This window comes from Malaclemys terrapin, chromosome 2, assembly GCF_027887155.1.
Source record: "Malaclemys terrapin pileata isolate rMalTer1 chromosome 2, rMalTer1.hap1, whole genome shotgun sequence".
NCBI lineage: Eukaryota > Metazoa > Chordata > Testudines > Emydidae > Malaclemys > Malaclemys terrapin.
The window spans coordinates 108,668,189-108,686,135 of record NC_071506.1 but is presented as its reverse complement, the minus strand read 5'-3'; the positions used below and the strand labels follow the sequence as shown (position 1 = coordinate 108,686,135).

At 41.1% G+C, this 17,947-nt stretch overlaps 1 protein-coding gene across 1 annotated transcript; it reads right to left on the bottom strand.

The window, feature by feature from the left end:
- Nucleotides 1–2,658: 2,658 nt before the first annotated feature.
- Nucleotides 2,659–17,945, bottom strand: TPMT (thiopurine S-methyltransferase). Its single transcript, XM_054018355.1, has 9 exons — nucleotides 17,850–17,945; nucleotides 15,683–15,909; nucleotides 13,959–14,051; nucleotides 11,898–12,030; nucleotides 10,975–11,027; nucleotides 6,405–6,479; nucleotides 4,973–5,058; nucleotides 3,985–4,029; nucleotides 2,659–3,036 (listed from the first exon to the last, which is right to left on the bottom strand). Exons 2-9 carry the CDS (start codon nucleotides 15,820–15,822, stop codon nucleotides 2,915–2,917), a joined length of 747 nt encoding a protein of 248 aa, XP_053874330.1. The 5' UTR covers nucleotides 15,823–15,909; nucleotides 17,850–17,945; the 3' UTR covers nucleotides 2,659–2,914.
- Nucleotides 17,946–17,947: the final 2 nt, after the last annotated feature.

The window sequence follows — 17,947 nt, the reverse complement described above, 5'->3', positions numbered from 1 at the left end:
CTGTCTTTTTTGGCAAACTTGAATGTTAGGTCCAACCCTGGACTTTTAAGGAGTAACTTGCTCCTTTTTGTATTTATGTTTTTTAAAACCTCCTTGTTCACACTGTAGGCCTTGGCCTTATTACTGCAGCTAACTTCAGCTTTACTTTAATTTTCATTTTCAAATATCCCTTGAGTATCTCATGGCCCAAGAGTGAGAATCGCACAGAGATAGTATCACTGGAGAAGAGAAAGAACTTCCTTCAACTTCTTCTCTGAAAATATCAAACTGCAGGACACTCACCTTGCTTGCCTCTCCTCAGTGCCTGGAGGTTACTTTTTGAGAGTTGCTTTTCTCTTGATCCTTGTAGTTTATTATTCGCCAAAGCACATTGTTGATCCTCTGTAGCTGGCTTATCTTTCTGAGATGAGTGACTCTCTTGCAAGCAAAGGAACTGACTGGGATGCTGGGAGAGCAGTATTTACATAGCCAACCAGTAGGGGTCCTACTTTGCTCTCTACCCTGGGGTGGGCAAACTTTTTGCCCCGAGAACCATATCTGGGTGGGGAAATTGTATGTAGGGCCGGGGGTTGGGGTGCGGGAGGGGGTGCGGTATACAGGTTGGGGCAGAGGAGGGGTGTGGGGTGTATGAGGGGACTCAGGGAAGGGGGTTGGGGTGCAGGAGGGGTGCGGAGTGCGGGAGAGGGCTCAGGGCAGCGGGCTGGCGTGCAGGAGAGGTGCGGCAGGGGGCTCAGGGCAGGGAGTTGGGTGGCAGTGGCGCGCACAGGGGCCAGGGCAGGCTTCCTACCTGCCTGCCTGCCCTGGCCCCATGGCCCCTGGGGGAAGAGCAGGGAGCAGAGGGCTCCACGTGCTGCCCTTGCCTGTGGGTACCTCCCCCAAAGGTCCCATTGGCCGTGGTTCCCCATTCCCGGCCAATGGGAGGTGCGGGGGGAGGTACCCACAGGCGAGGGCAGTGCACGGAGCCCTCTGCTGCCCACCACCAGGTGCCACAGGGACGTGAATTGCCGTAATTTCCCGCAGGCTGTAGTTTGCCCACCCCTGCTCTACCCTGTCACCATCAACTTCAAGGGTTAAAAAAAACAACAATAAACCTTAAAGTTTCATTAAAGCGATCACTCATTACTGGCTACAACTACAAATATCCTGAAAGCATCAGACCTGAGTCTGCAGCTCTTTGAATACGTTTGCAATGAACATCAAAAGCTTGCCATAAACAGAAATGGAGGAAAACTGCCATGTATTTCAAAAGTCCTGCTAATCTGTGGATATCTGCGGACAGTGTTTGCAGAGCACTGATCGGATGTAGATACAAATACACTGAATGCACAGCTAAATCTTTTAAACTGGATAATCTCAAAATTTTCAAACAACTGTTTTAGCTATACCTGCCTCTAAAAAAAAAATAAAAAAAATTATGAGCAAGAGACATACATACTTGATACAAGACATTGCTTCTACTTCCAACTCTAATGTTCATAACCCCTGGCTGAAGGGGCACATCCCCATCCCAATCAGGAGAAGGCTAATGAGTTCCTCTGGGCTCAATCCCTACCAAACAGACGTGCCTGCAGAGCCTACTCCAGCCGGAGGAAGCAAGCTTAAAAAGGAGAGCTGATAACGGGAAGGGGCAGCAACCAGGAGGAAAACTGCTGTGCCTCAGAAGGAGTTGATTCATGTTATGGAGTAGGTGAGAGGAAAACATCTGACAAGACTTCACCGCCCAAAGACTTTCCAAAACCCCAAAACACCCTTGAAAGTGGAAAAGGGCTTTGAAGCTGCCTGAGTGTGACCCCTGAGGAAGGCCTTACCCATCACACCCTTTAAATGTCCTTTTGTAATACTGTAAATCAGCTTCGGTTTCAGAGACCCTTCTCCGCATAAGGTAATGGGGGATCGAGAAAGAACATTAGACTGTGTCAGCATCCTGGTCAATTTTAGGTTATTTTAAAAATTAATCTATTATTAGGGACTCAAAACTAAAACTCCCTTTTGCAAAGTTGTACTAGTGTCTATAAACTAGCGATGGGAGACCCTCAAAGATGTGGGTTCAGATAAATATCCTAAAGCTCATATGCTTATCCAAACCGCAGAAGGGTCTCTATTAGGGCCCACAATCCACATTCTCCATACAACCCTTCTTCCTGTGGCTGGACTCATAATTGTTGTACAGAGGGGGAAGATTATCACAGTTATTGAAAATTTCAGGTGGCATCTACTCCCGATGTCTTCTGCTCTCCTCTCAATTGATTTACTTTCCTTACCCTTCTTGCACACCTCTAGTTGCCTGTGTCCCCCTCATCCAGTCCTGGCTGCAGCTGAATATACTGCTTTGCTGTCTGCCAGCCAGTCTCTACTCTGCATAACACAGAGCAACAGAGGTAGGGAGAAAAAGACAGCAGCCACCAAGCAGCCTCCTGCCTCTTCTATTTAGCAGCCACTAGTGGCAGGAGCTCAGAATTACAAAAAACAAACTTTTCAAGCTGCAGGTGTCAGCACTGCATAGTTCCTAGGTCACAGGTTGGAACTATGAACAGCTGGGATGGGACTGCAAAGCTCCAGACAGACAGACAGACATTGGTAGCTATGGAGAATGGTCATTTCTTTATATATATGACTTTTTAATTTTAATTATTTGAAATAATACAGGAGACAAAGGTACAAAGTTAAAATGATTGAAACTCTTTATAAACAATGTGGTTAAGTGCTATGCATCTTAAAATACAGATACTGTAAGTCAAATCAGATGTACAGTGTAATTGACTTTGAAACCATAAAGTCTTCAAAAGACAAAGATGTTCCATAATCCAGTTTTCATACCCTGAGGTGTTTCAGAATTTCCAAATATCCAGCTCATTTCCAAGTGAGATAAATATAATTCTTCCCACCTTGCTAATAAATTTTGTCTCTCGTTTCATCAAGGAACAGACTTTAAGGTAAGCAGATATGTTACCTCCAGAAAATAATCTAGTCCCCAGGCTTTGTGCTGGTCCGAGAAGTCATCGACCTTCTCAAGACACTTAATTTCACAGACTTTTCCTGAAAGGGAAGAATAGCAAGGTACAGATATGATGAAAGATTATGATAGATTGTTTTGCTTTTTTTAAATCATGAATTTTTACGCTATTAGGAAAAAATCTCGCTGACTTAACTCATTTGTAGACTAGCATAAATAAGGTGAGCAGGATTTAGCCCTCTCTCACAATTGTATGCCACTGTTAATTAAGAATAATTCATGGTGTAGACACTTCAGAGGTTTCAGGAGGGTGTAAACTACAGGAACTGTAGTATCAAAGCTTAATGTAAGGCATATCAAGGATGAAATGTCAGCCTTAACTCAATTTTCTTGTTTCAGTAGCTTTAAGTTGGATCTTTAATTCCCTTAACGCAGTGTTTTCCTATCATCATACTCTTTTTCCCTGCAAGTTAACTTTGGTTTCAAAATTATAGCAGAAAGCACACAGGTGGTGAGGAAGGTTCCTGGGTTAAATCAGGGTAAAAGGAGCAGATAATGGGAGTTGGGGGTGGTGGTGATGGGGGCAACAAACCAAAATGTTGGAACAGAAAGGACATGAGAAAGTGACTACAGGAGCAAGAGTGAGAAGCTGTGGGAATAAGAATGAACATTGGGATCGAGTTTGAATGATTGGAGACTCAGCATGGAAAGTAACCTTGGGCCAAAAAGGGACAGTATATGTCTTACTGGTAGCATTGGTTCAAATTTCCTTTAAAATGTGTATTTAAACAATGAGCCTGTATACCTTTTAGGAAAGTGATGTTTTTCCCTGATATCAATAACCCTGGAGTGAAAAGGATATTTATTTTCGAACTATATGTCTATATTATCTCCAGATTTTGTACAAGAAGCAAACAACCTTACAGACTTCCCTATCATTTGCCTCAGGATGAGTCAAAACACTACAATATAAACACATTTGTCTGCCACATGTTTTGAGAAAAATCATAACTGCAGTGGAGATAACTTACCAAATAAACTTTTAATTTCAGAATCAGGAACATAAAATGGTGGACCTGGAAAAAAAAGGGAAAGCTGAATTGGCAAAAGTCACAATGACCCTTCTAATATAACAATGAAGCAAACACTGACCAAATACAAGGGAAAATGTTAAAATATAAAAAAAAAGTTATTATAGGTTATTAATTATAAGACTTTTTCTTTCAACAACAATTACTTAGTGTAGTTAAAAAGCAGTGGAAAACTTATTTGTATTAAGTTAATAATTATCAAGGAAAACTTAAGGAGCTTCTGGGTTTAATAAAAATAATTAATCAGCCTGATGTAATGATACTTAATGCTTACATAGAGCTTTTCATCTTCAAAGCATTTACAAACATTCGTTAATGAATTATCATAACACCTGTGAGGTAGCCATGCTACAGTAAATTGGGCAATAATTCCTGATTTTAGGTCATGAGGTACTGAAAATCCTGAGTTAGCATCCATCAAAAATATAATATGATTTTCAGATAATGAGGGTGCAAGTGAGGGAGCAATGTTAGGGTAGGGGAAGGGTGCCAAGGAGGTGGACACAGCAGGAGACAAACAGGACACACTATATATTATACAAAAAATAGCGAAGGCAACGTTGTTTTGCATTTTGTTTCACAATTCACCCCCACACACACCCTCAAAAAAACAAAACCCTTTGAATTGAGACCACGCATGAAAAGTGTCTGCCTTGTAGGAATTTTCCCCCCAAAACTGAGAAGCAAGTGGAAACAGGGTTATAAATAAATTTACATACCCCCCCCAAAATCAAATCACAAACTTTTGCTATTGTGAATGCCAAAATATAGTTAAACAGAAAAACATACTAAATCTGAGCACCAAGCCTGTTGACACGAACTGAGGCAAAATTGTTACCGTGTGTGTGTGTGTGTGTATAAATTCATTAGTGTAAAGGTAAAAAATTATTTTACTTAACTTCTAAACAAAATGATTCAAAGTTCTTACCTTTATGTTTATTTGAATCATATAAAACAGTAACCAAGAGATAACAACAGCTTCTCTTCATTAGAGACAACATCAAATTGGCATAGCTAAAAAGAAAAAATAAATATTTGCATTTGTGATTATTTTGTAAATATATGGTACATAGAGTACTCAAAATGTTCAGCAAAAAAGAAACATAATGTATTCCTATGCAGAACAGTTCAAATGCATGTTTGAAATACACATAAACTAATTTAACTGAGGTACTTCTAATGTAAAATTCCATGCAGTAAACATGCAACATGAAATCCTAAATAAAATTAATAAAAATCTACCTTATGCACATGTACACACACACCATTTTTTAATATGAACTAACAAAAACAAGAAAATGTAAAGCTGAGATAGTATTTAAGTCTGCAATAGTCTATAGTTACTGTAGAATGGCCTATACAGTATTGATTTTGTTAATTCTTGGCTTTTTTTTTTTTTTTTGTAAACAAAGTAAGGGCCTTGTATTCAATGTAACTTAATGTCCAGTAGTAGGGGTAGGGTGAAAAGAGAGGGTCATGGGAATGACTGGAGAAGGGAAATAAAGGGGAAAAGGAGAATAAAGAGGATGGAGTGAGGCAGAAAAGGCTGAAAATGGTAGAGGCCAAAAACAAAACAAACAAACATGGAAAGCAAAGAGTAAAAGTAAAATTCAGATCTGCATCCTGCTCTGTGCAAATCTACCACTAGAAGGGAACAGCAGCTTTAGATATAGAACATAATAAGCAACATACAGTAGAACCTCAGAGTTCTGGATGAACACCTCAGGAATGGTGGTTGTTCGTAAATCTGAAATGTTCGTAATTCTGAACAAAATGTTATAGATGTTCTTTCAAAAGTTTACAGCTGAACATAGACTTAATACTGCTTTGAAACTTTACCGTGCAGAAGAAAAATGCTGTTTTTAATCATCTTAATTTAAATTAAATGAGCACAGAAACAGTTTCTTTATCTTATAAAAAATGTTTTTTAAACCTTCCCTCTTTTTTAGTAGTTTACATTTAACACAGTACTATACTGTATTTGCTTTTTTGGGGGGCGGGGGGGGAAGGGGTGTGTCGTCTCTGCTGCTGCCTGATTGCATACATCTGTTCCAAATGAGGTGTGTGGTTGACTGGTCAGTTTGTAACTCTGGTGATCTTAACTCTGAAGTTCTACTATACTGTCCTTATGCCAATAGTATTATTTGCATTGGTGAGACCATTTCTGGAAGGGAGCTCTGTGATTCAGAACACAGTGTTCAGTAACTCTAGTTGCCCCACGTGGCAAAGAAGGACTGGCTTGGATTACTCAGGGTTTAAGCTAAGCGAGGAATGGCTGATTAGTCAGTGCCAGGAAGATAGGCTGTACCTTTCACAACATATCAGAAAGAAAACAGTCATAAAATAAATACATTACTTACTGTTCTCTATCACATGGGTTAATGGCTACTAGAGATCCTCTGTCCCAAATCCCATCAAACCTGCCAGCAATTGTGCTACAAATAGGGGGTGGGGGGAAAAGAGATTTTATATTAAAAACTAAAATGATCTTGTTTTTTGTAGTTTGACTGAAACACTTTTGCAAAAGAAGTGAACAATTTCTGATAGGCTGTGCATATACATAGAGGGCTGATATGCTGCTATGGTCTGGCCCCTTTATGCTATAAAACATTTTGAAATGGGCCTCAAGGAACATTTCCTGTGGAAAGGCCTTCTCTGGGTGCCACAGAAATGGTGGAATGATTCTGTTGCCCTTTGGCAAGGGTGTGCCAGGGGCAAGAAGAGATCTAGTTTGAGCACCGCTGTTCTTGGTTATGAGGCAGTTTCAGGCAGTCATAATATATAGAAACTCTGGGGATACCACTAATTTATGCCAAGGACTGCAGCAATCCTTGGGCACTTCCAGATCCAAGAGGGTCACAGAGGTGGCTCAAAGCAGTTCACTCCATTCTCCTCAATGTGCACTAAGCTCAGCTCACCTGCAACTCAGAATCAAGACTCAAACATATGCCCCAGATGTTTATTCTGAGGTATCTTTTCACTTGAGAAGAGCTAAGACTCATTGCTGCTTGCTTTAATCCAACAAATTGATCAGGACTATTTGTGTTGGCTGATGTGGCACTGGCAGCCAAATTCAGTTTGATAAAGTCTACTGCTAAAGAGAACTGTCCTCAGTAGTTGCCGGTGGGAATTAGCAGGGTGACATTAGGTAAGTTTTCCTTCAGGTAAATATGAAAATTGTGATTTAGTGTGCCGTGTAACAATGGAGTAAGTGACATAATTCCAAAGAAGAGTTTAAAATAAATTTGCCTTAAAACAAAAAATATGTGATATCCTGAAATTGTCCAGCAGCTTTCCACCTGATACTGGGCTTCATTTCAGAGTCCACTAACATCAACAACAGAAGAAAGTGTGATTTTTGTTTTAAGCACATCATCATCAAGTTTTCGGCTTCTGACCTGAAACCCTGTCCTGTATTTCTCTGTCTGATGCAATGAGACATGAAAGATTTTAAAAGCTTGTTTTCTTTTAAAGGTCTGCAAGGAGAGGAGATCACACTACTTTGCCTTCTACATGCACTTACAATTGGCTTTTAAATAGAACATCTCACAACCAAGACATGATATTTAAGAGCCAGCAATTTAAGTGAGGGGGAGGGGAAGCATAGTCTCGTGAACACAATCCTAGATTTGGATTAATGAGATTTGGGTTCCATTTCCACCTCTGCCGTTGGCCTGCTGTATGGCCTTGGGGAAACCACCTCACATCCTTGTGCTTCTGTTTTTCCTCCCACCTCTTAACTGTACTGTCTACTTAGACAGTAAACTCTTTGGGGCAGGTTCTGTTTCCCACTGTGTTTGTACAGCACCTAGCTGTGCAAGGGCCCTGAACTTGGTTTGGAATTCTAGGCACTACTGTAATACAAATGATAATAAATAAAACAATCGTTTATATCAGGGATGGGCAACTTTAAGGCAGTAGAAGGCCATAAAAACCACTAAAACCCTTTGGGATGATGGGGTATGTGACACAGGTGTGTGTGCGTCATGTCCTGCACCACTCCTGGGAGCTGTGATGTGGGGAGAGGGAAGAGGGGTAAGGAGAGGAGTCAGGCCAGGCCCTATCCCTGGAGGCATGTGACACAAGGGTCTGGGTGGTTGAGGGGTAGGGTCCTGTCCCTGTGTGGTGAGAGGGCCCAGGAGGGTGGGCTGGAGAATGAGCCTACCCTCCACTCACCCTGGCAGAGGTGGCTCCCGTCCCACAGGGCTGGGCCTAGCTCCTCGTTCCAGCCCGCTGTTCTTGCCACAATGTAATGTTATGGAACCCTCCCCAGTGATGCCTTGCCCTCTTCCTGCCCTTGTCTCTGCTGGATCTCCTGCCCTAAGCTGTCCTGTGATGGGCCAAATAAAATGATGTGGCAGGCCAGATGTGACTCCTGGGCCATCCCTGGTTTAAATACAATCTTTAGGCCCAATCCTCAAGATTAAATTCAAGCAAAAATCCCACTGATTTAAGGCAATATTTGCCTGAATAAGGGCTCAGGATTGGGCCCCATAGGTGTGTTTAGTAAGTACACAGATTATAGCACTCAGAATTATTATGAGCCACAATTGATTGCTTAAAGAAGAACAGGAGTACTTGTCCACGAAAGCTTATGCTCTAATAAATTTGTTAGTCTCTAAGGTGCCACAAGTACTCCTGTTCTTCTTTTTGCGGATACAGACTAACATGGCTGCTACTCTGAAACCTGTCAATTGATTGCTTAGTTTAACTGCTTTAGATACAACACAGCATTCCTGCAAAGAGTAATAATTCCTGTTACTCATTAACTAGCAAAAAAAAGTCTGAATTGTCTCATTCTGACACAGGGCATGAACATCTAGGTTCCCCTGCACAAATTATGTTCTGAATTTAGAACAAAAGTGACTGATCACAGGCCAGCCAAGGCAAGCGTGAAATAAGCTTAACTGCTGTAGTTACTAACTGAGTATTACCCATATTGCGTGTGGACAGAAGCCACAATAGTATTGACGCATTTCTATACTAAAGGAGTCTTCCAGTTGTTGTATTGACAGAAAGATGTTCACACTTTCACCACTCTTTTAGAACATTGAATAAGAGCATCTTATTCAAAAACAAAACAAAACAGGAATGTAGAGGAAAATTCACAACACATGCATGTGACTCCAGTTTATTTTGTCCTCTGTAGATAACAGACCACATCTCCTCACTATTTGGTCTAGTGAGTCCCACTGACAGCACTGCTAATGTGTTACATATTTTGTTTTGCTTTGAAACATAATTCCATATTGGTATGATGGAGGTTATACATTTTGCCATGTTACTTACAACTATATTTAAAAATCATTAACATTTTAAAAAATTGCTGACAATAAGCTTGAACATTTCCTGGCTGTGTATCTGATGATAGCTGGAAAGTTTTAAAGGTGCCTGTTGTGCAAGCAGCAACATTGTCTAAATCTTTTTCTACCTTGTCACTTTGGATGGAACAGAGATATTTTTTATATTAAAACTTCCATTCTTGCAAGGCCAGCTTAATCACACAAACAAAAGAGAATCAGCTAAGTCAGCAAAAGGTTTAGTGACCATCTGTTATGTTAATAACTTTGGATATTTTACCCAAAATATAAAATATCTTAGAGCCAACACCACATTCCAGTCTCCAAGTCTACAAATTATGCCTTCTCTCTACTAGCTCTGACACTCTTATCATTTACAAAGATAAATGATTGATTTCCTTAATAGTTCTGTAAAGCTAATGGTCAATACTGCTCATATTAACAGCCTGCTCCTGAGGTTCATATTGAGGCAAAACTAACCAATCCTAGAGGGAGTTTTATCTAAAGAAGAACTGCAAGACTGGGACTATCCTGCAGATGCTGAGTGCCCTTAACTCCCTATGGGACAGATTTTCTGGTTGGGCTGAACTGTATTCAGCACATGATCAGAGGCAAGGAAGGTGATTTAAGATTCCTTTGTATCCCTCCCTATGCTGGAGTCTGGAAAGTGGCATAGGTGGCTTTGTACCACCCAATAATTCACAGGCACAAAGGAAAGCCTCCACTGGCTGGATCTGGAAGTTTTGAGCCAGAAAACAGGTGCAAAGCCCCCTTAATGGACTGGTAAATCTGGCCCATTGACTGCTCTGGGTACTGAGAACATTTTGGCATTATGAGGGACTGAGCCCAGTCAGTAACAAGCAGGCAGGGCTTGATTCTGAGAGATGCTGAATAACTGCATCTCCCACACAGTAGCATGGTGGGACAGATGACATGCCCCACTCCCACCGACAAGGCAAAGTTAAGGAACTCCTGTGGTCACAATCAGCCCCAACCTCTCACACCTGTGAGGTGGGTCAGGCCTGGAGGCAGGCCCTTAAAAGGGAGGAAATCAGGGTGGTAGAGGTGGCAAGCAGAGCTCCCAGACTAGGAGTCCTGTAGCACTCACTGTGGCTTTCACATGCTGTCTGCTGAGCCCTCTGGAGAAGCAGATGGCCTGGGCTGGTTATCTTTATTACAATTCTATCATGAGTAAGCCCTAACCTTTACTCATATTAAGGAACTGAGAATGCCTGTAAGGCTTGAGAAATTACTTCCTTCTCTCTTGCGCAATGAAGAGGGAGGAGGGATCAGGGAAGTATTTTCCTTTTGTATGGATTGCTTTATAGCCTCTGAAAGGGGGTAGATTCATACAAGGCACAGCTGCAGGGCTGTACTCTGTATCCCAGAAACAGACCACAGGGTTGTGGCTGTCTGTAGAACACAGGAGGTAATCAAGGTGCCTGCTCTCACCCCTAAGGGGCAACCTGGAGATATTCGCCTGCGACAGACATCAGTCAGAGTTGCAGATGCTCAGTGCTTCTTATGATTTGGTCCTTACTTCTCAAATGTTTTTGGCTAGTTCAGACAAAACATAACCTAACAATATTTGTTAAAAATGTGATTGTCAAAAAATGCTGTTCATTCCTACCTGGACAAATCATAGATACTGCAACAGTACAGAGAAATGTTCCCAGAGGTACTCTACAATGAAAAGCAGGGAAACAGCTTTTAGTGAACAACATATTTTAATATAGATATATTTTAAAATAAAAAACCTAAGTGGGGGAGGGATTAGGAGGAATGTTCTTTCACTTTTTCCTTATTGATGTATCTCAAGGCGCTGTGACTGCTGCTTCACCACTGTCATGAGGCATGGGCTTAAAGGTTCCAAGAGAGAGAAAAGGTGATTGAGGTAATATCTTTTACTAAAGAGACTAGATTTATGGCTTATTACAACAATCTGTAATCACTAACCCCCCCCACCTTTTTTGTCCTACCACTACAGGAGTGTTAACAGGCCACTTCACCTTGACTGGTCCCTTAGCATAAGTAGTTAGCACATCATCTATCTGTTTGATCTTGTATTTAGCTGTGACACTGGGAGTACCTTTCCCAGACCTGAAAAAGAGCTCTGAGTAGCTCAAAAGCTTGTCTTTCTCACCAACAGAAGTTGGTCCAATAAAAGATATTATCTCAACCACCATCTCTCTAATATCTCCTGGGACCAACATGGCTACAACACCATGGCATACAACTGATTCATTAGGGCATTTAAGCAAGTGTCTAATTTTAAGCATGTGAGTTGTCCCATTAACTTCAAAGTGTTTAAAGTTAGGCACTTAAATGTCTTGCTGAATGAGGGCCAAACTAAATAACAGCTTGAGAATAATTACCCAATACAAAATTCAACTTTGATGCTTCTCTCTCCGAATCCTCTTTAGAACAGGTGAAAGATGAAAAGCAAGGCAAAGAAGCTCTAAATGGCTAAAGAATAGTTTGGCCTGCTCAGCTATCCCTAAAATGCATCATCAAGTATATAAAAATATTTGACTATGCAAGCACAAAACAAACCTTAAAAACTTTGGCTCCAGAAATCCCTGGGATTGTTTCTTCAGAATAAGAAAGATTGTGTTCTGTGAAAAATTCCTTCAGTGCACATTCGCTGAGTTCCACACCAACTACATAGTGTCCCATGTCAGCTAACCTATGCACAGCAATAAAAGTTTTCATGTTTACTTGTGATTCATAGTTCTTATTACATAATTTTGATTTATACTCATCCTTTCTCTACCTCAAGATGGGGCTCTGGTATATGTGTGTCTCCTACAGAACAGTGGTTTATTACAGCAATTTTTTTCAGAATCCTGGCTCTTGTCAGATAGGATTTATCTAGATCCTATCTGACAAGGTATTTTTAATCTTGGAGTTTTCACACTTTATTGGAAAAAAACACAGTATCTGATTTTAATGCAATTTTACATGGTTATTTTAGTAGATCTTGATATGAACTAAGGAATGCACTTTGTATGAACTTGATAAGCTTTACATGCAATGGGTTATTCATTTTTACTATATTAATGGAAAATATGGGGGCCCTACAATGACCCATAATAATACTTCCCTCCCATGGTGGATGACCAAAGGATTCAGTCACTCTGTGGATAAAGTGTTTGCTTGATATTTCACATCCTGTTAAAGTTATTACAACATCAAGGTTTGAAAACCTCAAATGCTGTTGAATAGTAAGAAACTTTCTCTGGCAAGCATGAGGAGCTAGACCATCACTTTCTCAAACACTGGTTATGAAGAACATTTTCCAAATTTGAACTGAAGATGGATGCCAACCCATGCCAAGGGATAGAAGTGAAATCTCTAGTAACCGTGATCAATATTAATACATGACATGAGTTTAAAAAAAAAAAAAAAAAAGGCAATCTTATACTGCATGCCTGAATGCAGGGCCGGCTTCAGGCACCAGGCAACCAAGCACATGCTTGGGGCGGCACCTGGTAAGGGGCGGCCAATCTTGGGGTGGCGGGGGGCAGCGCGGAGCGGCACGGCATTCCATGGGGGGAAGGGGCGCTCCGGCGGCGCGGTGCTCGGCGGGGGGGGGAGGGGAGGGAGGAGGCTCGGCAGGGCAGCGCTTTTTTTTGCTGCTTGGGGCAGCAAAAAAGTTAGAGCCGGCCCTGCCTGAATGACTCAGCATTACCACATTTTACACATTACTACTACTGTTCTCTCGTGTCTCAAGATACACAGCTCAAGACCTATGCTGCTGCCTGGCTTTGCCAAACAACAGCAGAATGAAATTAACAACACACTGGTCAGGTTCACTGTGCAGAACTCTGTGCAGCAGTTAAACTGATAAGAATCACATTTCTTTCACACTGCTGCTGTTTGGCAAAACAGAGACTGTACTAACTAAGAGGCTATGTTGGTACAGAGTAGTAGCAGAGACACTCCACCCCCTTCCCCCAACCTTTTTTGGGGGATGGTGGGAGGGAGAAGGGGGACATGATGGAAGGAAGCGATGACAGAGCTTCTCCTCCCTCCTAGTCCCCAGAGATTGAAAAGCTTAAAGTTAAACAAACATTTACTAATGAGCAGATAGTACATACTATGATACTCCTGAAGTAGGGTCCTGGGAGAGCACCCTGGTAGGAATCCCAGCACCCTCCCACTTCCTAGCAGCCAGGTGTAAGGTACTGTGCTTCTTAAGAGGTCATTTTCCTTGAAGCTCATTGGTGCCCACTCTCCCTATTTCGATAATAGGTGCCTGGCAATTTTTTCTAGCTCTCAATCAACTTACCATACCAAAAGTTTTAAACAGTTTACTCTTTTGTAACCTAGCTGCTTTTGTGGACATCAAATTTTTATACAGCTGTTATTTTTCCTATATGAATGTTTGCAAACTTTGTTACTATTACCTCATCACTGGAAAACCTGGAAGAATTAAATGCTGCCTTCTTTTAAAATCTCTAGTGAGCATGTAAAAGCAAAGGAACTATATTTTATGGTGAAAATAGAGGAATGACTATTATGTTCACTTATTTACAGATATGTAAACAGGATAATGTGTTTTCCAAGAAAAATAAACTTAGAAATTTCTACTCCTAAAGGGCTGTGTTTTACCATTTCATTTCTACTGCTTTGCCACAAAGTGGAAAAAATATCCTGAGTCCACTCCTGCCATTAAGAAGAACATCCAGATACTTCCTTAAAATCCTGCAGAAGAAAAATAAATAACTATTTAATATTGGAATTGTTTCATGTTCATAGTTGAAAAGCCAGTGTTGCCAAGCATAAAAGATATAAGATATTTATAGGCTATAAAGGTAAAATATAAGTATTAATTAATGATATAAACATAGGGCCTATAGGCCTTTGGCTGTAAAATATTTAGTTTAGCCAAATTAGGCTTTAGGATAAGTTATGCTAACTTACCTTTATAATAGAGCTAAGTAAGCTACTAATAAACTCGCTGAATTTGTGTCTCTGTTTGTGATACACTGATTTTTTAAAAGAAGTGCTGAGTTTGGATAAAAACGTCTGAGAGCTCAGTAGACACCGCAACATGACCATTGGCAGCCTGAGTGAAATGTTAGAGACTTTCTGTTACTATGGTGGTAAGTGACACAAACGTTAATGAGTACAAGGGGAACTAACAAGTTAGCCTATGGAAAATGCCACACCCCAGAAGTAGTGAGGTATGGAAAGTCAAATAAGGAAAGGGGCTCCTAAAACCATCATAAATATGTATGAACCCCAGTGGGCATCAGCACAACTGATTATAAAAGCTGCATTGTGGCCTACGTGCCTTGGGTGGGAGGGAGAAACCAGGATGATGACCACTGGTAGTGGTGAGGATGAGGAGGATGACTAGACTAGCACTTCAGGTTTTTCCACAAGGCATGGTGTGAGTAATGCAAATACTATGTGTTTTGTATTGGTCTCTCTCTCCTTTAACAAATTGCAGTGTGTGTAGTGTTGTTTGATTGCTAATAAAAGTAATTATTATAGAAACAGCACTATGCAGTCTCTATTATTCACCTTGGGGGTCCTCTTTCTATTGATAACCTCTCTACTGTAGTCATTCTTGGGGGCTGAACTTTCAGAGATTAAGGTATAGGTGTAAACCCTCACCTTGGGACGGGTAATTGGTCAAAGTAACCCATAGCTATAGATACAGCGATGCCAGGCATAATGCAATAGCCCAGCTAAAAGCTTCCACTCAACCCCAAGTGTACTATACTTTGGTGTTTCAAACTGTCTCCATTAATTTACAATATAACATCCACTTTTTAATAGACATTTAATTAAACAAAAAAATGTAAATTCAATTACCGTTATAAATGGGCACAGCCTACTGCTCAGGCAAAAGAATTCCCCACCTCTGAAAGGGCTACTTTAGATTATTAAAATTGAACGAACCTAAAACATGTGAATTTACTCTACACTATTTACTTCTTGTATTTAACTCAACTTTGGCAATGTAACAGTGCATCATGTGGGTAAACTGCCGTGCATATGCACTACATATTGCAAGACTGGGGTCTAAAACAATTCATAAATACTGCAGAAGTATTTCACATCAGAAAACACACACCATATATAAGCTTCGGGGCCTAAAGATCTCATTTAAGATGTAAAAGTTTGACAAGCAAGGTGATCTTTCCATCTCTCCATTATCCTTCTGATGGCAGCTTAAACAACCATAACTATAGAAGCTCTGAACAAGGCTAGTACAAAACACTTTGATGTTTGTACCCAGGCTACATTTTTATGACGGGCCTTATGAAAGTCAAATTATTCCATTATCGTTCATTACAGTTTAAGTAGAAGGAAGAGTTACATACGGATGTCCTTGTTCTTTATGAAATCCAATTTGTCTCATTTTCCATTTCTGCAGCCATTCCTCTTCAGTCACCACTCTGTCCTGTTGTTGCCCAATATCAGAGCTTTCTTTTATTCTTGGTACATCTGTAAAACTTTCCATGGTCTTGTATACTTATGTTGTCTGTGTAGAAGGTAAAAATATATATTCCCCAACCAATATTTTGTACCATGCACGGAAGTCCTGATCCTGCAATCAGGGAGAACTTTCATTAATTGCTATTATTAGCTTCAACTGGAATTTTGTCTGAATAAAAGCACTATTAAAAACTGGCAGTTTAAAAGATCATGAAAATATTTTATTCATATCAGGTTTGCCTTTAGTTTATTAACAGAATTTAAATGTGGGTCCTAACCTATTGACAATATTTCTATCACCTCAGATCACTTTATTTTGAGCAGATATCATCTATGGGACGATCCAGAATTCCTGCATGGGTAGATGTTTTAGAAATTTTGTTCTATATTCTTAAACAAATCTTTACATACCATTTTATGCATTACCCTTGTGTTCCATTCATGCACAGTATAACACAGTAGCAATGAGATTCTAAAGAAATACACGAGGATTTAATTGGGGTTGGTTGGAATGTTTGAAGATAAATTTCCACAGCTTATTTTTAAATTGCCTTTTCACAACACATGGTCGGACTGAAGGGGGGCAAGAATGGTCTCCATTTTCCTGAAAGGAAGTTCAGCTTTCAGAAATGTGGAAACCACTAGGTTAAAGGAATTGATTATAAAGAATAGAAAGCATTATAGCAAGGCTGCTCTTTTCAAATTTTTCTCCTTTTTCTAGGTGTGGTCCCAGAGGTTTCTCAAACTGTACTTAATTTCAGTTTGCTGGACAGGACTCTGTAGGAAGCAGCTCTATTTAAATGGGGGGCTAATATTAAAGGGGACATTCACCCATTTCCCCCATTGGGGAGAGAGGGAGATACTTTTACACTGATAGCTTCCTCTCCAAAGCACAGCTACAATGCCCTTCTTCCCTGCTCTGTTCCCCAAAACAGAGATTTAACAGCTTGCTGACATCATATGCCAAATAAATCAACATGCAAAATCACATTTAATGCAATATTAATGTTGAAAGCTTAAAATTTACAAAGGTCATGAAATAAATAACATAAGGTTTCAGAGAAAAATAACATCTCATTTTAAATTACTTTGTAGTAATTAAAACTGATTTTTTCCCTAAAAAAACAAACAAAAAAACAAAACACACCAAAAACTGAACAGCAAATGATAGTTCCAGATTGTAGCAATCTTATAAAGAAGAAGTTAAATAATTAATTGCCTAAAGAGTGATCCAAAATACCACATGTGAGCAAGTGACCATCTCACAATGGGAAATTTACTAGTAATTTTTCTTGGTTTTATTTCAGTTTGCAATTTCATTAATGTACTTTTTTTCCCCGGGGAGGAGGAGGAGCAGCATCCAAGGAAATAAACAGTCAAAAAAGAACAGAAATAAAATAAAACAAAGCAGAAGGAGGAGAGACTGAGCTGAGAAACTGTGTATTGTACAACACTACGAGACTATGAGGTTACACAATCAGTTAATTTGGGTCCTCTGAAGCACTCTACCCTCCTTTAACGCCTTAGAACAATGCGATTTCTCCACACTTCACCTGGTCCCTGATGCTGCAAACATGTTCATGCTTAACTTAAAGCCCAAACAGTGCCATGATGGACAGCAAGGGCAGGAAATTTACTCTCCTGTCTAAAATAAAGCAGGCGCTCAAGCGTTTGCTGGATCAGGGCTTTAGTGGCTTGTCCGTATATTGAGGATTAAACAGCAGACCAGGAGCACCCCTGGGGACAACCCGTGCCAGGGCGATGGAGGCTGCAGAGCACCCGAGGGAACCCGAGAATCTTTTCTGTAAGAAGGACGAGGCTGCGGAGCCGGACATGCCACCAGCGCCCCCCGTGTAAAGTCCGACCCGAGCGGTTGGCGCCCAGCCAGCCCCCTCTGGCTCCGTGGGGCAGGGACCCCGCCCCCCGCAGCGTCTTTCCGTCTCCCAACGCCAAAGCCCCGGCCCCCTTCCCCTCCGGCTCCCCGCCGAACCCCGGGCCCGGCCCCCAGCGCTGCACGCCGGGACTCCTAGCGAGCGAGCGCCCCGTCCTGACCTGGGCGCGGACCGAGAAGCCCCCGGCCAGACAAGCCGCCTCTAGTCTCCCGAGTCCAGCCAGCCCGGCCCGCCTGGCTGCGAGGGGAGGACCCCGCT